General features: G+C 42.8%; 2 protein-coding genes across 4 annotated transcripts; both read left to right on the top strand.

Moving 5' to 3' along the window:
- Positions 1-717: 717 nt before the first annotated feature.
- On the top strand, positions 718-12,807 carry LOC306913849 (uncharacterized protein). 3 transcript variants are annotated; one of them, XM_079490659.1, is made up of 4 exons: positions 718-902; positions 2,182-2,797; positions 5,817-6,005; positions 10,993-12,807. In XM_079490659.1, exons 2-4 carry the CDS (start codon positions 2,186-2,188, stop codon positions 11,872-11,874), a joined length of 1,683 nt encoding a protein of 560 aa, XP_079346785.1. In that variant the 5' UTR covers positions 718-902; positions 2,182-2,185; the 3' UTR covers positions 11,875-12,807. The 3 variants fall into 3 exon arrangements, with proteins under 3 accessions (XP_079346785.1, XP_079346786.1, XP_079346787.1); XM_079490660.1 differs by having other exon boundaries at positions 5,817-5,906; XM_079490661.1 differs by lacking the exon at positions 5,817-6,005.
- A 1,624-nt stretch (positions 12,808-14,431) lies between these two features.
- LOC306941801 (uncharacterized protein) lies at positions 14,432-20,295 on the top strand. Its single transcript, XM_079527443.1, has 4 exons — positions 14,432-14,513; positions 16,103-16,238; positions 17,959-18,191; positions 20,057-20,295. Exons 1-4 carry the CDS (start codon positions 14,457-14,459, stop codon positions 20,279-20,281), a joined length of 651 nt encoding a protein of 216 aa, XP_079383569.1. The 5' UTR covers positions 14,432-14,456; the 3' UTR covers positions 20,282-20,295.
- Positions 20,296-21,519: the final 1,224 nt, after the last annotated feature.

A 21,519-nucleotide genomic window follows, 5' to 3' on the forward strand; every position in this document is an offset into this window, starting at 1 on the left:
AATGGTTCTATTATCTACTATCCAAAAATACTAAGAAATCGGCTACTCAAGTTAATTACGGTAGGATATTTATTTAAAATGTTGGCTACTTTAAATAGTCACCAGTGCGAATCCCTTCTCTTGTATTTAACACCACGCACTAAGTGATGATGCTCTATTACTTACTTGTACAGTTTTGAATGAAGAATGTCACGATGAAAGACAAGTGCATTCTGTCACAGACTGGCCTTTTTAGCAGGAGCAAACCAATAGATTGTATATAAAGCACCATGGCAACGCCGGCTCCGCCTTTATAACACTTGCAGCTTATTGGACATTAAACTCAATTCTAATTTATAAACCAGAAGAAACATTTTTATAGTTAATCACTTCGTCGCATAACAAATATTAATTGGGCTACTTTTTCATGTTTTAAAATTAAATAAAATGTCACCAAAACAGCGGATAAACAAATATTGTAATGAAACCACAACGTCCGTCATCAAACGCAAATAATTCCACTGTAGTAATGTAATGGACATGGCTTACTTTACTTTACAACATTTAAATACTTCTTCTTATTATTACTACAAGTGATGTATTATCGAAAATAGCAGATGTACAAGCTCACAATGCGTCGCAACCGAGCTGCGTCGTGAGCTTGTAGATCTACGTTATTTGACAGGAAGTGCTGTCGCTTTGAATTCGCGTTGCACCATGGGGGATTTGAATAATAAACACAACAAACCAAACTGCCGTAAAACAAAATGAAGAAGAACGCATGATGACATGTCTGTTCGTTAGATTTATTGAGATATCGAGTTAAAGCGTTGCATCAACGCACAACTGTATTCCTTATTTTTTTATATATATAAAACATCTTTATTTTTCGCGGTTTCTTCTACTCTGTGAACACAGTTGTGGTAAGTGCTGTGCTAGCTAGGCACCGTTAGCTACTAGCTACTAGCTGGGGGACCCTGGCCCCAGCCGGAGGGTGAGGCTCCAAACGGGGCTAGGGGAATGAATGCTACTTGAGTTGTACGGATTGCTACTTGAGTTGTATTGTGCTGGGGGACCCTGGCCCCTATAGCCCCGTTTGGAGCCTCACCCTCTGGCTGGGGCTGGGGGCCCCTATAGCCCCGTTTGGAGCCTCACCCCCCGCTATTAGCTACGAGAAGAGGCTCGATCCGTGTCAGGATATCCCCGCATAGGTCGAAATGAGTCTAGCCCCCCAAGAGCAGTGGAGAAAACTCATTTCGCAGTATCTATCCAAAAAGTAACGTAATTTCCTGAGAGCTACAGATGCTAGAATTAGGAGTGGACAGTAAAAGATTTGGAGCGGGATGAAGCAACCGCTTAAATCAGGCCTAAATAGGTTTAGTCACTGTCAGCCTGTGGCCAGTCAATGCAATTCAAATGAGCTTTATATTGGCATGAGAACTTTGTTGCCAAAGCAAGTGTCAAAATATAATAAAACAGTTGAAAATGGGAAAGTTACAAGTATATACAGTTGGAGTGGGTACAGCATTGTGTAAACAGAGATGTCACATTGCATCGTTATACATGTTATAACTTATATGTACAGGGTATGAAGCTATTTCAAACTAATAGCAGCAATCTTTTGAGGTAACTTTGGGAGAAAAAGCAACATTTTTCCTCAAAACTATTTAAATAGTGTGTGTGGGTGGGTGTGTCAGCTGCACCACTGCAACTTCTTTCAACTGCCATTGGGGATAATGGTTGCAACATAGTTGGAACATCGGAGTTGCATGGCGAACCATTGGTGTGTTTTAGGCTTTAGAATGGGCCTCAGATCTAAATTGGTTAAAATAAACGGGACGGGGAGCAAACATTAACACATCGTGTGTGGAGACTGTGGACATGTCACATCCCCTTTTTTCTTCATTTGGTCATTTTTGAATTTTGAGTCGAGCACCATATCTAAAAACTAAGGATGTTTTTTTTTTAACATGGCACAGGCTCACTAAATATTAAAAACCATACTGTAAATGTTCCTGAATATACAGCCATTACATTCAACGATAAACCACAAGCCAGTGACTAGTCAATATCACTGACACTCTTATGATCAATAACCTTGCCAGCATTCATTTCATACCCACTGTATGTTACAGAACGTATGACGTGTTAGTGCTTGCTTGGGTGTGTTTTCATATCTTGTGTCTGTATGTGTGCACACAGAGAAATGGATTCATTTGAAAACTTCGAGATCTACGTCCCAGAAGAGGCAGAAGTAAAAACTGTCCCCCTCATGACCCTACCAAAAGCCATTCTGAGGCAAATGGGACTTAACAAGACATTCTGCATCAATTCCAGAGACCTCGCCAGCTTGCCAGAAGGAACATGCATTTCTCCGGTAGTGATACGGAAGACGGGGGGTTGCTCAATGATGAGCCAAGATGATAAGTTAAATTTGCATATCGCCTCCAAAAAGCAGTTGAGAGCCCGGAACCCTCTTACCATGCCTTTTGTGATCTCCAACCATACTGCCTTAAAGGTGCTGGGAGACCTCTGCGGAACGATGTCAAACCACCACACCAATGCCTCGCCACTACCCCGCCATTCCACATCTCAACTCAAGCAAGACGCAGTTATTATCTACTGTGGTCAGATCTATCTGTCACTGAAGAAGCGCACGCTGATCCCCCGCCGTGCCCTCGTCCCCAACACAGATGTACCTTCCCCAGCCATCGAGATAACTTCTGACTCTGACCATGAGAACGCCAACACTGATGCACCTGCCACTGCGCCCATCGAGATAACTTCATCTTCTGATGATGACAGCCAGGACGAGACGGTAAGATATTTGATCTTATCATCTGGTGGTGTTGTTTAGGATGTGCAGGGATCTGAGCTCAGTCATTTAATTCAAATCTCTAACATCCTATCTTGTCCTAAAACCTAGAAGTGATCAGTTGCAGTTTTTTGACTGATTAGGCACTGTAGAATCAGTCCATGTTTCCAGGAAATGCAGAATATTGGATAATCTCAGATTACATTCGAATTTCATCCTTGCTTTCATTTTATTTCCCAAAAATTGATATATCCCATTATTCCTTGCTCTCAACCTAGTTGGAGGTAGGAAACCTCACAATCGCATACACACGCCCTATTTCTCTCTCTGTCTCTCTCTCCCATGCTCGTTCCACCAGTATGTATAGACAAATCCGTGGAGCGGTACCCTGTAGGCCAGGTGTAGGCGCCGCAATTGTTGAGTCAAAACTCAGGAATGGAGCATCATTGCCAAGCATCTGCCATATATGGTCAAGTTGGTCAACATTGCACCTCAAATTACTACACTTTGCACAGTGCTGCAGCAAAATGGCTGCTGTTCGTTGGGAGAACCTGAAAAGGTTTAACCCATTCTGAACGGGAACCCGTTCTGGTGTTTTAAGCAGTATGTTATACTTTAGCTATTGAAAAATAGCAGATATACAAGCTCATAGCAAGGCACCGAGTGCCGCGCTACGAGCTTGTAGATGGGCCGCTGTCTGGGTCGAGAAGCAATTATTAACCTACATAAACAGACTAGCGTATTTTAACAGCAACAGTTAACAAACTAATGCACAAGACGAAGACGGCCGTGTCCATCAGATATACATTCTGTAAAGAGCCAGCCAATGGAGACGGTCGGGGGTTCGGTTTGGATTCCAGCAGCTCTTCGTCTCCAGAAACATGGTTTTCCCATAACTCTGACCGGTTGCGACCCAAACCATGCTACAGTGTCTCTCCTTGAGCCTTTTAACATGCCCCCCTCTCCACACCTCCTACCGCACTTCCAGTGAATTTTATGTTCTCATCCCTTCCCTTCCCACATGCATACTTTGACCCCTTTCAACCTATTTTCCCTATTTTGTGACCCGTTGTGAACTTGTGACTGTGAATTTGTAGATCTGTTATTTTCGCCGAGCAACACTGCCATCTGTATCAAATAGGGCTTAAGTGGTCATGCAACATTGCACCTGCACTTAATCCTACATTTCATTCACAAACTCATAACCTTTGATGTCTACTTTGAACACTAATCTCCACAACAGACTTAGCCTGGGAGGCATACCATTTTCGGGTTTATGATCTGGCCGGGCTTGGATGATAACTTATGTCATGTGTAGTCGGGTTTGTAGTCAACGGGCCGGAACCCCCAAATCAGAATCTGAATTACCATAAATAATTCCCATAATAGGTTTAGGTCTGACAAGTTTCTTCAAGTACTTCTTGGAATAGTTAGTTTGGTATAGCCATCTTTTATTCCCACTCGCAGCGACTGGCGAGACTAAGAACAAAGAGGGTGGACCAAAATAAAGTGATGCAGAATTTTGATTTGTTTTATATCATCCGGTTTAGACCGGATCACACAGGCGATTTAGGAACACAGGCTTTCCTCTGAGGTGGAACGTCTAGTGACGCGAGGTTATAACAGACTGATGGGGCGAATGGCCCTCCTGGCTTGAAATGACAAGCCCATCAGCTCAGTAACTCTACCGCAACCTAACGCCTAATTGTCTCCACCAGGCCGAAGGCATGGGGAGAGAGTATGTTTTGCACTCTGTCCGTGTGTCCGTCCGTCCTTCCTTCCTTCCTTCCTTCCGTCCGTCCGTTACCAGCTAATCTCCGGCACCGTTGGCCCAATCCATGCCAGACTTTGCACACACACTCCCTGGATGCCAACGACAAACCTCTGCCCCAAATATTCCTCAACGGCCTGTTATAGTGCGACCATGAGGCCGATTTAGGCAAAACACATTTCTGTAGATTACTCGTACACATTTTATCCATACATCACACAATTCGGTATACACTATCTCCATAGTCATGGGATCAACACGGATCTGCATCATTTCCCATCTTCCATCCTGATTGGCTAAGATTGGCTTCCAAAGCTCACATGATTGGTCCGTTTCGAACAAAATGCCACAAATCCCAAACACTGCAATTTCCGTGAAATTATACACGCTTATGTATGCGCACTCCCTAGAGGCCATGGAAAAACATTGTCCCTGCATCACTCCACATCTGCCAGTTATAGCGCCACCATGAGGCCGATTTCTGCAAAACGCATTGTTTATGTTGGTCGCACAGATTTCATCCAAATCTCAGGCAAATCGGTACACATGATCTCTGTAGTCATGTGATCAAGACGAGTCTGTTGGATTTCTCAGATTCTACACTGATTGGCTAAGATTGCCTTCCAAAGTTTTCAGGAGTGGCCCGTTTTGTACAAAATGCTGCACATGTCCTGCTCATCCAGAATTCTATCCTCAGAGATGCTATGAGTGATCTGGCTCTGCATTTCCTCAACAAAATGAAGAAAATTGTTGCAAAAAACAAACAAACCAAAAAACATGTTTATATTACTCCTAAACATTTTGCCAAACATCACACACACTCCTATCCTCCTGGTGGAGACCTGTGCCCAGAAGGGCACTTTTTCTAGTTTATCTCTCATATCGTCCCTGTCAAGAGGAAAACCTCCTAACTCCATTTTTGAAGTTTCGTTTTAAAAAAAATATATAAATCAATGCTATTGAACACATCTTTTGTTTGTGTGAATTATTAAAACATTAAAAAGCACTTTGGACAAAAGCTCTTAACTTCATTGGACCCTCAAACTGCCTGCTATAGCAGCTTACTCCACCTCCACCCCACCCCCCTCTCATGCAAGTAATTGACAATATATAAAGTCACAATACCAACTTTGATGAGGCAGTATTGCATTGTTAAAAAAAAAACTTTTCTTCATTTCCTGGAGTTAGGTGGTTTCTCCCCGACAGCAGAGATATATTAATCCTATTTTCTCCCCGAAACCCCCTGTGCAGCCTCAGTTCTGTGAAACCTCTCCTGAACCCCTCAAGGATGCATTACAGAAGAAGGCAGTTGAGGAACAATTCCTCACAAGGCGTTGTCAGGTGAAGTTGATCAGAATCCCTCGAAAGACGCTTAATAGATTATTGGCCAAAACACAAATGGACTCCGTCTCCCCGAGAGAGTGCTATGGCACACATGAAGTGAGTATTGTTTAGTTGAATTATCATGTAAGTAATGAAAACAAATAAAACCCGCACGCCGAAGTACTCCCCTTTGGTGGCTTGAAACGGTACCACAAAGTACTGTGTGTGTGTGTTTTTATTTATTTTCATAATTACATGTTGAAATTTGGGAAGTGCATGTCTTCTCCCCTTTTCTCATTCTTAGTGTAATTATCATTTATTAAGATAACTTCCTCTTTCTGATATGTCTCTTTGGGGATCGCTACAGCCTATCATCCGTTTCCATCTAATCTTTTTTTATTTCTTTTTTGATTGAGCTTGATTGAGGTTTTGGGGTTGAGCTTTTACCTAAACCAACTTGTTGCGAACGCAGTGATTGCAAACGCAGTGAGCACTAACTATGAGACCTAGCAAAACATGTGTAAAAAAAAAAAAAAAACACACACGCATGCACGCACACACACTAAAAAAATAACTTAAAAAAAACCTTAATCTTAAAAAAACGCTTTAAAAAAAGAAACTTAAAAAACACACACAAACAACCTTAACTTAAAAAAACACTAAAAAAAAGAAAACTTAAAAAAAACCTTAAAAAAGTAGGTAATTTTTTCTAATTATTGCAATTTACGAGCTGCGTTCGCTTCCCGCGTTCGCGCGTCTTACTTGTCTCACTAATATCAGTCTATACACCTTTCCTTTCACTCTCGCTGGTACCCGTCTGTCACATCCTTCTCCACCCGCTGGTACCCGTCTGTCACATCCTTCTCCACCCGTTGCATCCTGCCTGCACCCCCTTCTTTATTTCTCTTTCACACTATCTTTAACAAACAGTTGAACCTAGTATTTACCGTTGAACCAAGTATTTAACCTTAACCAGTTGACCCCAAGCATTTAAATTCATCCACCATCGCCACCTACCTCTAAATTCATCCACCATCGCCACCTACCTCTAAATTCATCCACCATCGCCACCTACCTCTAAATTCATCCACCATCGCCACCTACCTCTAAATTCATCCACCATCGCCACCTACCTCTAAATTCATCCACCATCGCCACCTACCTCTAAATTCATCCACCATCACCACCTACCTCTAAATTCATCCACCATCGCCACCTACCTCTAAATTCATCCACCATCGCCACCTACCTCTAAATTCATCCACCATCACCACCTACCTCTAAATTCATCCACCATCGCCGCCTACCTCTGAATTCATCCACCATCACCACCTACCTCTAAATTCATCCACCATCGCCGCCTACCTCTGAATTCATCCAACATCGTTACCTACCTCTAAATTCATCCTCCATCGCCGCCTACCTCTGAATTCATCCACCATCGTTACCTACCTCTAAATTCATCCACCATCGCCGCCTACCTCTGAATTCATCCACCATCGTTACCTACCTCTAAATTCATCCACCATCGCCACATGCCTCTAAATTCATCCACCATCGCCACCTACCTCTAAATTCATCCACCATCGCCACATGCCTCTAAATTCATCCACCATCGCCACCTACCTCTAAATTCATCCACCATCGCCACCTACCTCTAAATTCATCCACCATCGCCACCTACCTCTAAATTCATCCACCATCGCCACCTACCTCTGAATTCATCCACCATCGCCACCTACCTCTAAATTCATCCACCATCGCCACCTACCTCTAAATTCATCCACCATCGCCACATACCTCTAAATTCATCCACCATCGCCACCTACCTCTAAATGTATCCACCATCGCCACCTACCTCTAAATTCATCCACCATCACCACCTACCTCTGAATTCATCCACCATCGCCACCTACCTCTAAAGGTGGCCTTACACTAGCCGATAATCGGGCATTTTTGACGCTCGGGGGGTGCCCGACTCAATCGCGCACCCCCCGCGCGCGATCGGGATCGGCCCGATCAACATCAAGAATGTTTGATATTTGCTCGGCCCCGCTCCGATTATCCTGTAGTGTGTGGTGCTGTCAGATTTCAAATGCCCGATTATCGGCTAGTGTAAGGCCACCTTAAATTCATCCTCCATCGCCACCTACCTCTAAATTCATCCACCATCGCCACATACCTCTAAATCCATCCACCATCGCCACATACCTCTAAATTCATTCTCCATCACCACATACCTCTAAATTCATCCACCATCGCCACCTACCTCTGAATTCATCCACCATCGCCACCTACCTCTAAATTCATCCACCATCGCCACCTACCTCTAAATTCATCCACCATCGCCACATACCTCTAAATTCATCCACCATCGCCACATACTGTACATCTACTCCTTTCAACCTCACCGGTCCACTGTGGACGCAAGCTATGACACAGAGCGTGACGTATCCAAAATGTTTGACTGCTGTTTTCATCGTCAAGGTGTGATCTGATCCAGTGTGTATAAAATTAACCTGTTAACATTCAAAGATTAGGGTTTGTGGGGGTCGAGGGGAGGCACTGTGAAGTGGTTGACAGCGGCCGGGTGTTGCCACCTTTGTCGTTGGCATGGCGTTGGCTACATTGTGGGCAACAACATGGAATGAGAGAGGGCATAATTTCCCTTTGCTGTGGGTTAGAGAATGGGGACTGATACAAACACTCTCCCAGCTGTGTCCCCGCCGGGGTTTGTAAGGTTGTTGTTGAACGGTATAGGGAGTGGCCCGTCCTGCCCCAGAATGGGGGTAGTCACTGTGCAGCGGTGTTGATGCCATATCATTTGATGTCACGCCGCCTCGTTCAGTGTGGGCAGGCGAGTGGCCGATGTCTCCATGCAGTTTGAGCTTAGTCTTATGTATCACATGGCATGGCCTGAATTTCAGCCTGATGAATGTTATGCACACGGTGCTTGAGCATTGGACACTCCCCTGTTGATGGCACTTCACAGTCCATTTTGTAAGACTTCAATGCTTGATTCAATATGTGCACGTTTGACTGTGTCGCCTACCTTCAAACACTCCTGGACATCCCTCACGACATTTTTCAGGTCAACAAGTTCAAGGTCATGTCTGGCTAAAGTTATCTCACAAACATCAAGTCTTGTCTCCACCTGTTTATTGTGCGTTTCAATTTTAATAACTTGCTCCCTCCTTGAAAATATTTAGATTTTGTACTTTAGATTTTTTGTTCTGCTCATCCATTTTATCTAAAAAAGCAGTGAAACTCTTTGTTGTTGTTGATGTTGCACTGTCTGCAGCAGTGTATGTCGGAGTCTGCATGATTTTGGATAGTGTACTATTGTGATATGGCATAAGTGTTCTATAAAAATATGAATATCGCCTGGGCCATGGCTCAGCGGTCCAGGCACCTTGGCTGGTAATCCAGTCTGGCAGTGTGCCGCGGGTTCGACTCCCGATCGGCCTTTACTGCATGTCCTCCTCCCCCCCATCTCTCTCCCCATTTCCTGTCAGCCTACTGTCTGTCCCTCCATAAAAAATATAAATATCGGATCAGGGAAATATCTGTATCGACGGCAGATACTCAATCAAATGATGGGAATGGTATCGGGAGCAAGAAAACTTGATCGGGACATCCCTAGTTACGAGATCTCCTTTGTGGCGGTTCCTCTGTATCGTTGATTGAAATGACACATTAGAGATGAAGTATGATCAAACTCACACTAGTGGTGTTTTTGTCGACTAAAACTAAGACGAAAAATGTTCGACTACCTTTTTTCACTGACAAACTAAATGGAAACTAAATGAAATCTAACCTATGATGACAAAAACTAAGACTAAATATATTGACAATTTCGTCAACAGATAAAAACTAGACTAAATGCTAGGATGATAAATGCTAGGAAGGGACTAGTGGACGAGATCCAGTATGTCATTTTATGTGTAAAAACAGTCATTACGACGACATCAAAGCCCGCCAAAATACATTTTAGTCGACTAAATCAACTGTAGATTTAGTCGACTAAAATCTTAAGATATTTAGTCGACTAAAACTAGACTAACACAAACATTCCAGGTGACCAAAATGTGAAGCTAAATGAAAACTATTGAAGAGACTATGACTAAAACTAAAATCAAAATGTGCTGCCAAAAACAACACTGACTCACACGTTCGGTCCGTGACTGACGGTACATCGCGGCTCGGTTTGCCGTTTTCACAGGTTCCATCGTTGCCTACGGAGCGATACATTATCCACGCCAATATAACCACCGTGTCCCTCCTCTCCTCTCCGGAGTACTCCTTGTGCTTTCTTCTACGCTAAAAGGAAGAAGCAGCAGTTAATAAAACAAAAAAAATGATTCAATAAAACATACGTGATCCAAGCCAAGGTTCTACTTTTGTTTCAACTGTCCGAGTGGTCCGTAGTAACGACCAAATATATCTAAGACTTTCTCTGTTTTAGAGCGACGGCTTCCCTCCATACCAGAACTGAAAGTAAACGCAAGAAAAACAAACTTGCTGGCGCACTCGGCCCAGTTAAAGACACAACCCCTCTGAGGGCCTGTCTACATAGCCTTAGGGGTTACAGTCCTTTTAATGAAATCATCAGTCAGATGTTCGTGAACTAAGCAGTGTTTCCCCTAGAATGGAGTTGTAGCAGAGCAGTTGTGAATATTTATCGGTTTTGGTAGTGGGTTTCAACAATTTAAGTTCAGTTTGAATATACCATTTTTTTCCATTTTCTCCCTCACCCCCCCCCCCCCCACACAGTTATCGTCATTATTAAAACAATTAAAACAATAAAAATAAAAATAAACAATAATAATTGAGTACAGACATACAAAAACAACTAACAACAAGAAAGAAAAAAAAGAAATCTCATAAGAGATTGATAAGTCACTGAAATATGGCCCCTTTGCCCAGGATGCAGTATTGGGGCCGATTCATACTCCTATTTTACCGCTGTTTCGGCGCTGTAGTGCCGAAATGATTTCGGCTCGTCAGAAATTTTCAGTAGCACCGAAGAGCTGACTTTAGGACGGTATGTGTTTATATGTGTGGGATTTGCAGGCTGTGTAATCGAGGCTTTATTATCTTCCAGGAATCACTAGAGAACCACAAGACCAAGAAGAATCTCGCTCGGTGTGAAGACAACGGACTTGCAGCTGACCCACCGTCCAACAGTGACACGGAGCAGGCGGACACGGTGGTCAGCGAGAGTGACCAAGAGAATCCTGGAGAGGTACGACAAAGAAAATTTGTGTTCCAGAGCGAAACCAGTAGCAGTGATGGTGAGCTGGAAGACGCATGCCTGCAAAAAACAGACACGCCGAGTGAAAATAATGCATCCGACAGTGAAGGCAATGCGATGGACGGTAACAACAACAATGTGGACAGTGAAAACGACGCAGGGGACTGTGGCGACATGGCAATGGCGGTTAGCAACAATGTGGACAGTGAGAACGATGCAGGGGACTGTGGCGACATGGCAATGGCGGGCAGCAACAATGTGGACAGTGAAAACGATGCAGGGGACTGTGGCGACATGGCAATGGCGGGCAGCAACAATGTGGACAGTGAGAACGATGCAGGGGACTGTGGCGACATCGCAATGGAGCGCAGCAACAATGTGGACAGTGAAAACGATGCGGGGGACTGTGGCGACATCGCAATGGAGCGCAGCAACAATGTGGACAGTGAAAACGATGCGTGGGACTGTGACAACTATGCAGGGGACAGTCCGATGTCTTCACAGTCCCCTGCATCGTTCTCAATGGACGGTGAACAAGACGTAGCGGGAGGGGGTGGCACGTCGTCCGTTGCAGAGATGAGTGCAGAGGTTCCACTGCGACATGTGTTCACGGCCACCGCAGGAGGACAGCATCAGAACTTTGATTTTGACCAACTGGCGCGAGAGGAACAACTCGCCCGTATGAGAGCCAAGGTCAAAGAGAAGGAGGCCGCTCTCAGCAACCTCCTTTGAAGTGAAGTGATTTGCAGAATCTGCCTGCGTCGTACCTGCCTGTAATGCAGTGGTTCTCAGACTTGTTTTAATTTAGAGGACCACCATAACCTTTACAGTTTCCATTTGGAACCCTGGGGGTGCCTGTACCCTGCATTGAGAACCACTGCTATATAATTTATTTAGTTTGTTTCTTTTCCAAGTTGGTGTTCTAAATCTGTATTTACATGACGCTGTTGATTTGACAGGACGTTAAGGCGAAGGCAGACAGGTGTGAAGTACGGTTGTCCCGATCGGATCGGGTGATCGGAAAATCTGGGCCGATCACGACATTTTCAAATGATCCGAATCGGATCGGGAGCCAAAAAACGTGATCGGGACGTCTGTAGTATCAGTATATCCATATCATGAGATTAGACTGGAAATGGTCTGTGATTTGGGATATTGTGATAATAAACGTGTTCTATAAAATATAAATATCGGATCGGAAGCAAAAAAACGTGATCGGGACATCCCTAGTGTGAAGTGATCACACACGCGCTACTGTCATTCATGCACAAGACGGGGCATTTTTCTTTACTAAATGTCACTGTAATGTTAGGTGTTTAGTGTTTTTATGCAGGTATTCAATACTTGTTTAACTCATACCCCTATAATTCTTCCCGATATGACTTTTATTTGACCACTTTAACCCTTTTATACTTATGAACTACTGCTTTGTTAAGCAGGGTCAGTTCTGTACTTTTATTTGTTGTTCTGCATGGAGTTGGCTGCCTGTGTTTGGACACGCTCCTGACACACAAACTCTCCACTTTATGTTTAGAGATTGTAATTCCGTAGATTTCGCTCTTTTTTTTCTTCTTTTTTTTCCCATTTTGCTCATGACCAAATATGTTGACGGGGTTGATTTTGACCATCTCAAACGTTTTCAATAAAACATTTCTGCTTTGCAGTTTTCCCAAATAAATTGTAATGAATTAGCTGAAAGCCTTCATACATACATGATGTACTGTATGCATCCACCCACCCACCCTACTGCGCTTGACCATACAATAATAATAATGTCTCCAGACCTGATATCATGGCATCGATAGTATACAGTAGGTTATCTTTTAAGCAACCTTTATAAAGCCTTATCGTCTCAAGTGTAGCCTAAACTATGAGAAGCACAGTAGTCACAGAGCAGGACAAGTTCACCCCAATGACAGCATGTTACATCTCTCGATATGAGCCGCACCAGAACTAGATTGCCGTGTCTCATTAAAAAACATGAGTGTGTGGCACATGGGTGATTGGGAGCCAGTGGTGGATAATAACTAAGAACATTTACTCACATACTGTACTTGAGTACAATTTTGAGGGTGCTTTTACTTAATATTTACTTCACTATATCTCGCAGGCGAGTTTTGTAAGCCTAATATAGTATTTCATTTATTTCCTTTCAATTTGACCGCTTTAGTTTCAATTTCACAGCTTTCAATTTCACAGCTTCTATTGGTTACTTTGAAGATTTAGTTAATTTAAAACAACATACCTTATCCACTTAAGCGCTGTTTTATACTTGGGATATTCAAAAATGGCACATCTACAAGCTCACAATGCGTTGTGAGTTTGTAGGGAAAAAAAGGGGGGGGACTGAAATTACTTTGAAAATATGAGCTCTTTTACTTTAGTACTGTAAGTATATTTTGAAGCCAATACCTTTGTACTTTTACCCAAGCAACATTGTGAATACTAGGATACTAGGTACTGTATGGCAATACTTTTACCGTGTAACATAATATTTCTACATTGTGGTATTGCTACTTGTACTTAACCCATTTAGACCTGAGTGAAGATGCATCTGTGTTACCTTAACTTTAAACCACTAACCATTATTTAAGCTGTTGAAAAATCGTGAAAACATCTTTGAATATAATATTCTTTCACAGTGAATGTTTTTTTTTTTTTTTTTTCAATTTACGTTTTATTGAATTTTAATCAAACATACATGAAAACAAAACGACTGACAATTGACTACATACAACCGAAAACAAAACAAGACAATATACGTACAATACACACAAGGGGAGATGTCTGCCTCTCTTCTCTATCGATGATCATTCAATATACAAGTTAAACAGGTTTAACTGAAACTATACAAAATCAGGTCTTATGGTAGAAACATGAGCAATCCATCTAAACCAGTTATCTGTGAAGACTTCAACTACAGTGAATGTTTTTTAACTCTAATATCTGCTTCTGGGGGGGGGGGGTCCCTGGAACAACATTTTCAGATGGGTTTCTGCGGCCAAATAAAGATCATTCTAGGGATCCTTGACATGAAATAGTTTGTGGGCCACTGACATAGAAACATGGGTCTTTCAGAAAACTCAGGATTTAGAAGACCTTTTGTAGAATCAAGTCCTCAGGTCTAAATAAAATGGGTTAAGTAAAAAAAACAAAAACAAAAAAAGAAATCTTCCAGTACTTCTTCCACCACTGGTGGGAGCTGCTCAAGATCCTCCCCCTCTCGGTCGTCTTCCTGGCTGGGTATAAGAGCAGGTCCAAGGCCTCAGACAGTCGAGTACAACTGTGGGCTAGAGACAGAACAACACTCCAGCATGAACTCCTCACACCCCTCCCAACGCTGTCTCTCTGTGAGAGGGCTGGCACTTAAGGTAAGAATGAACCGTTGGGCAAACAGGACTGCATCTTTTGAAGTTTAAGCCCTGGAGGATTTAGGCAAGGTGGCAGGTGCACGGCACGCACTGGTCTGCCCTGCCCGGCCCCGCTCATCTCGCTTTGGTCCGTGACAGCGCTGCAGTTCCTCTTGAGAATTACATGGGGATATTATTTCTGCTTTTGGACTGTTAGTTCAGGGACGAGGAAGAGGGGATGCACCCTGTGGATGTGGATGCAGTAACGCATGTTTTGGATTAGAAGAAATGAGGGAATGGCATTAGAACATCTCAAGAGCCGTAAAAGGAAACGGATTTATTGCCATTGATTTGTATACTTGCTTATGCCCTTTTCATGGAACTGTAGCCAGAGTCTGTTATCCTGGGTTTTCTTGTCCAGCTCATTTCCATGTTGGCTCATGTTGCTTGATGTCAGTCTCAACGTACCTGCGCCAAATGTTCTTGGGCCTTCCTTCTCTTGATCTGTATAGCTGGAAGATTATTGAAATGTATTGAGGATAGTGGTTCAGTGCATGTGAGGTGGGGGATTCACATGTTTGCCTATTAAACACATTTTCATAAGAAATTGCATCAGGTCAAGATCATTTGTAAACATGCATAGAAGTCAAGATGTGCATCAAACTAAATAGAAGTTCAATTCAAATAAAGCATTAGACTGCAGATAATGAATCAATGGTGTCATTCATAGGCCACACAGAAAGCTATCCTTATCAGCTTGACTGGCAAAAAATGAATCCCCCCATTGTGTCATGCACTGACAGCATAGATTGACAAATGTAGATGGGGAGCAGGGGCAGAAGGCAACATATGATATATATCTGACTTCAGCTACAGTGCATGGCTAGAGATTAACCCAACATCGAGTTTATTTCGCAATTGTACTGAGCAATGCCAAGATTGCTAAGGTATTCTATATGCCTCCTGCCACTGGCTTGATGACTTGATGAACAGATTGAGGCAGACCAAGATGGAATGTTTTGTTATTGATGACTTTCATCTGTACACGTTTTATTACTTCACCATTGCACTGAATTATAAGTGAGATGTTTTGACCGCATCATCACCACTCTGCTTTTACAAGGAATTATGTGATATAATATCTCCCCCAGTGTTGGCCAAGTTTTTGTAAAGTTCACTTTCAATGTCGGTGTGTTATTAACCCATTCAGTACGGGAACCCCTTTTTGGTGTTTTAAGCATTATGTTATGCTTTAGCTGTTGAAAAATAGATCTACAAGCTCATAGCTTGCTATTTTTGAGAAATCGTGAAAACGTGCAAATCTTCGAATATATATTCTTTCACAGCGAACGTTTTACGTGTGTTTGCTTCTGGGGGGGTCCATGGAACAACACATTTTCAGATGGGGGTTGCCCCAACACATACATATAATTCTGTGGGTCCTTGACATGAAAACATGGGGTTTTCAGAAAACTGTCAGGATTTAGAAGGCATTCGTAGAATCGGCCTCAGGTCTAAATTAGTTAAGCATTTGGTGTTCTTTCTGTGTTACTTGGCGTTACATTTCTATTATTGTGTGTACTCAACACAGTTTGTCCTTTTCTCTTCAGGTGTTGAATTTCTGGATGGTCTGCACGCTGTACTCCACTATGTGCTCCGTCTCTGCAGAACCGTCCCGGCTGCGCTGCGGCACAGATCTACTGGCTGACCTAATATTTGTGTGTGGCGACCGCGGAATCTATTTAGGTAAATATATACCCCCCTCGTCGTGTGTTTTGCTTTTAGATGCAGGCCACTAATTAAAATGCTAAACACGGTTCTTCGTTAAATTATTGTTATTTATGGGTTTCTTGTTTGTTTTTACACCAGTGGGTTTCAACTCTTTTTGTATCGAGGCCCATTATTTATTTGGCATTTGAGCCACCATTGACCACCATTTGATGAGATTTAGCTTCTCAGACCTAAAACTTTGAATATTCTATCCGATAATATTTTGTCCACAATTCCATTCTGTATTGATGTTTACCATGGGAGAGATAACAGGCAAACGTTGATCCAAATCAAGCCATCAAGCCATATCAGAAGACGAAACATGTTCACTGGCCGTTCTCATGAATTCAAACGTTCTGGCATCATTATACCATACTGTATAATACTATTTAAATTCCATTTATTCCATTCCATTTAACCCATTTAGGCCTGACATCGAAATTAAAAAAAATGTCTTCTAAATCCTAACAGTTTTCTGAAATACCTGTTTCTGTATAGTGGTGCTCAATATTTCATGTCAAGGAACCCAAAAATCATAAGTAATTGGCCCCCCATCTGAAAATATGTTGTTTCAGGGACCCCCTCAGAAGCAAAGATTTGAGTTAAAAACATTCGCTCTGAAAGAATATATATTCAAAAATAGCAGACCTACAAGCTCGTAGTGCGGCACTCGGTGCCGCGCTATGAGCTTGTAGATCTGCTATTTTTCAACAGGTAAAGCATATCATAATGCTTAAAACACCAAAAGGGGTTCCCGCCCAAAATGGGTTAAGAACACTTTTTGAAAGTGTTCGCGGCCCACTCATCTGACCACTCACTCAACGTGTTCGCGGCCCACTCATCTGACCACTCACTCAACGTGCCAGCCCGAATGGCTAGCGTGTTAGAGGGTGGTCAGCTGGGTTGGCACGAGCATCTCTCTCTAGGTCGTCCGCGGACGCATGTGCATTTGATCAATCAATGGATTGTGTTTCGACATGGATTGATGGTGCCATGTCGAAGTTAAGTCGCTATTTATTGGTAGCACAATGCAAACACATTTCTCAAACTTTTAATATTAATGTTTCATTATCGTCAAAGTCTTGGTGTTTTGCCAATTATTTGGGGGCGCAATTGCAATATCCGATTCCTCACTCACCTTTGGAATGGCTGACACAGATCATACGAAACGTACCCAGCATCCCATTCACCTAGTCACCTTCCCCTTAACCTCACTCCGTGTCCATGACCAAGGCCACTGTGGCCATCTGGTATCTGTGTGTTTTCCTCGGTGGAGAGATGGCAGCGTGCTCGCCTTATGTACACAGCAGCTGTATTGTTATCGCCGTGCCTCAACCAAGCTTTTATCGATGATGACCTTTGTTGTTGGTTCTTTTGTGTGGCCTTTAGCAGGTTAGCGTATAATTGTAGTTTAGCGTCACTTTGGTTTGAAGTTTAATCCTAGACGGTCAACTTTGTCGATCAAAAGAGGATTTTTTGAATTCTGAACCCATGATTGGGGAATTTCATATCGCTGAGCAGAAATCTAGTTACTACATATTGAATGTATCGCCAAAGTTTTCGATCATAAACATCAAACCAATAAAAAGTATTAACAAGAGCTTGTGACTAAATAATAACTACATTTGATCTATTGGAACATTTTTTTTCTCCATTTCCTGAAAAGCAACGATTATTGTTTCTTCTCCTTCTGCAGGAAAACACAACTGGTCAGGGTACGGACCTCGGCCCAGAGGCAAGGGCATCGTGGACCACTGCTGTAAGCCGGGAGGCTGTGATCTCCAGCATCTGGAGATGTACTGCGCGCCGGCTAACCCCAGGGACCGACAGCAGACGACAGCAGACCCCAGCAGCACTCTGTCGCCTACCACCACCACCACCACCACCACTACCACCACCACCACTACCACAACACCACAACAAGCCATGGTGAGACAAGCTTTCTGATTCAATTGAGCTCAGTTCAGCTCAGCTCAAAGAATTGTCAGTTACATTACATAATGTTCCGTTTTGTTCAGCTCAACTTCACTTTATGGCAATCCGTCATAACTACGTTCCCAGTGAATCAAGAACATGTCAAACATTTTACTTCTGGTCAAAGTACAAACTCAACAAAAACAACATGGGTAGATAACTGGCAGGAATTGAAGTAATCAGGAAAATGGAATTCAAGCATTGCAATAGAGCAGCAGTAAAAACGGACAAGATGAGGTGTGTTATGATGCATTGTTGGCACATTGCTGTCTTAGGTACTGTCGATAACTTGCAGGAATTGGGAGTAATCAGGAAAATGGAATTCAAGACATTCATAGAGCAGCAGTAAAAGAGAGAAGTTACAGGAGCGGTACTGATATCCCTCAGAGATGAAGAATTTTGACCAAAGAGCATAAACATAAATCCAGCTCCATGGCACTCAGGGTGGGTTTGATAAGTCAAAGACTGCAGCAGTCAAATTGACTGGGGCTTAATAATGCAAGTGATGTATCTGAACCATGAGAGCCCCGGAGAAAAGTTGTGACACACGGCAGACAGACAGCAGATCAGAGATGAGGTTGTTTATTTCACAAGTACACAGCGCAATGCTCACGCCAGCCAGAGTGGCCTGACGTGCTCCACACATGGGCTGACGCCCGACTGACAAAGAGTCCCATCTTGGTCAACCTTTTAAGCAGTTTACATGAGTGTAGGGTGTCAACAGAAATATGCATACATTTTAGTGACAAGTACTTTGATCAATCAGTCTGTTCCTTCATGTCAACAAACTCCTTTGTCATACAAATAGCCACAGGAAGGCACATAGCAAATGGCCAGGCCCTCACCACATGGGACCGGGTGTGTGAGCCTGGAGTGGAAGACAGTCACAGACACAGACACCCTACAGACACCTCCAAATGAAAGTCAAGATGAGCACAGTAGCACACATTACTTAGAATTATGAATTCCAGATTCATCACAAGCATTACAGTATGAATTTAACGGTATTGCTGTTTAAAGGGATAGTTCAGATTTTTTTTAACTTAAGTTGTATGAAATACTTGCCATTAATATAGTGGTTGCAACTGTATTAATTGATTGCCCGAGTCCCATGGTGGGAGTTCTGCTCTGGTTTTGGTGAAATATCAAGTAGTTCCGGTCATTTTGTGGGGGGCACTGGGGGCCACGCAGTAAAAGTAAATGAATCCACAAAACTAACGTCATTTGTATTGTTGACCTATTTCTAAAATATTAGTGCAACTTCCGTTCTTTTTTTACCCCTCTATCACACAGAACTATGTTTTTTGTGTCCATATCACTACGCCCAAAAAAGAGTTCCATGTGATAGAGGGGTCAAAGTTAAACGAAAGTCGCGCTAATATTTTAGAAATAGGTCAACAATACAAATTACGTTCGTTTTGTGGATTAATTTACTTTTACTGCGTGGCCCCAGTGCCCCCCACAAAATGACCGGAACTACTTAATATTGACCAAAACCAGAGCAGAACTCCCACCATGGGACTCGGGCAATCAATTAATACAGTTGCAACCACTATATTAATGGCAAGTATTTCATACAACTTAAGTTCAAAAAATCTGAACTATCCCTTTAAATGTAATCTGAAGATACCAATGATACTATTGGTATCAGTGAGATATGCCATGGCAACCCCTAATCAAAGACATTGACAGTGAGATATGCCATGGCAACCCCTAATCAAAGACATTGACAGTGAGATATGCCATGGCAACCCCTAATCAAAGACATTGACATTGTCTTTCAACTTATTATTTTTTTGATGTCATTTTTCCGTTTGTAGACGCAGCAACAGTTTGAGACTGTATTTCAGAAGAGACTGCTACAGCAACTGGGAACGCCCGATAGTCCCGAGAGGCAGACATACAGAAGGACAACAACGCAGAACAATCCACAGAGAAGAGCGAACAGAGGTTCGCGCAAAAGGACGCACGGCACGCAAGAGCCGAGCCACAGTCCTCTTTCCACCTCGCCGAGTCCTCTGCCGGGAACACCACAACCATCATGAACGAGTCCTCTGCCGGGAACACCACAACCATCATGAACTCTGTTCTTAGGAGTGAGTGGGGGGAGGGAGGGGGGGACCAGGGGGAGGGAGGGGGGGAGCAAGTTGAATGTTACTTAAATGGATCCTTCGTGTTTGAAAGACTCCGACTGACTGACTGATTGTCATAAATTGCACTTTAACAAGGTTCCCTGCTTAAGGTGAATCCTCAAATCAAGATTTATCATCTCTTCACACGATTTAAGGGAGATAGTCCGTGACAGTAAACGCTGTAGCGCGTGTCTATGGTGTAATCACACACAGATGTAGTCCCTGTTTTATGTAGCGTCATGTATTGGGCATAATGGGCAAAGACATTCTAGTTGCAGTGCAAGAAACCTGCCAAAAATCATACTTTTCTCAGTTTCTGAATGTTTCTAGAAGTTTGTAATCCACTGATATCGAGTGTTGTACTATTACACAGCTTGTAATTATTCTATACAGAAAATGTATAATGTTCATAATATAACTGGAGGTTATGCAATAACCGTGGTTATATAAAGGATATGAGTGAATGGATTCACTATGGGATATGTCCATTCTTGTATCCCATAGTGAATTGATTTACGATTAGACGTTGATATAACTGGCCCTAACTAATGGCATGCTCATATAAGACGAGACGGTTTCTGTCTACTCACTCATTGGTGGGCTGCTGTGGACAGTGCAGAAACCTGTCCACCTATGATGACATCATCGATGTGGGACACCAACCGGATGGTCTGGACCGGTGGCATGCCGAAATAGAAGCCATTGTTCTTGCTTGGAAACAATAATACCCTATTGGTCTGAATATTAAGACTACGTTTTGTTTCCAATGGAAATATCTTAAACGGGGTCGTATTATAATTGGGGACTAGATTATTTGACATTAAATGTTGTTTTTCCAAAAATGAGTCTTGAAAAAAAGGGGGTCGTCTTATAATCAGAGTCGTCTTATATTCGGGACATATTCGGGGTATATAACCAAACCTACCTATGATGTCACTGGTAGGCAGAACCGTCCACGGCCCTCCTCTTGAGGCATAGAGTGAGAGGAGTGGCCAAACCATCTTATCTTTACCTTTTAGCAAGGGCCAATTATATGAAGATGGGTTGAAAATGTGCTCCTTTAAGCACACTATTTAGCTTATGTACAGTATGAGTCGTGAAGTGTACAAAACAAGTTTATTGATTATTTATTGTTGTGTTGCGCTATATGA

The sequence above is a fragment of the Electrona antarctica genome (genome assembly GCF_951216825.1).
Source record: "Electrona antarctica genome assembly, chromosome: 2".
NCBI lineage: Eukaryota > Metazoa > Chordata > Actinopteri > Myctophiformes > Myctophidae > Electrona > Electrona antarctica.

Excerpts from the sequence above, each read along its gene's own strand:
- LOC306913849 (XM_079490659.1), top strand. The coding sequence starts at position 2,186 with ATGGATTCATTTGAAAACTTCGAGATCTACGTCCCAGAAGAGGCAGAA. Across the intron at positions 2,798-5,816 it reads ATGACAGCCAGGACGAGACG|CCTCAGTTCTGTGAAACCTC; the intron begins GTAAGATATTTG and ends CCCCCTGTGCAG. Across the intron at positions 6,006-10,992 it reads AGTGCTATGGCACACATGAA|GAATCACTAGAGAACCACAA; the intron begins GTGAGTATTGTT and ends ATTATCTTCCAG.
- LOC306941801 (XM_079527443.1), top strand. The coding sequence starts at position 14,457 with ATGAACTCCTCACACCCCTCCCAACGCTGTCTCTCTGTGAGAGGGCTG. Across the intron at positions 16,239-17,958 it reads CGACCGCGGAATCTATTTAG|GAAAACACAACTGGTCAGGG; the intron begins GTAAATATATAC and ends CTCCTTCTGCAG. Across the intron at positions 18,192-20,056 it reads CAACACCACAACAAGCCATG|ACGCAGCAACAGTTTGAGAC; the intron begins GTGAGACAAGCT and ends TTCCGTTTGTAG.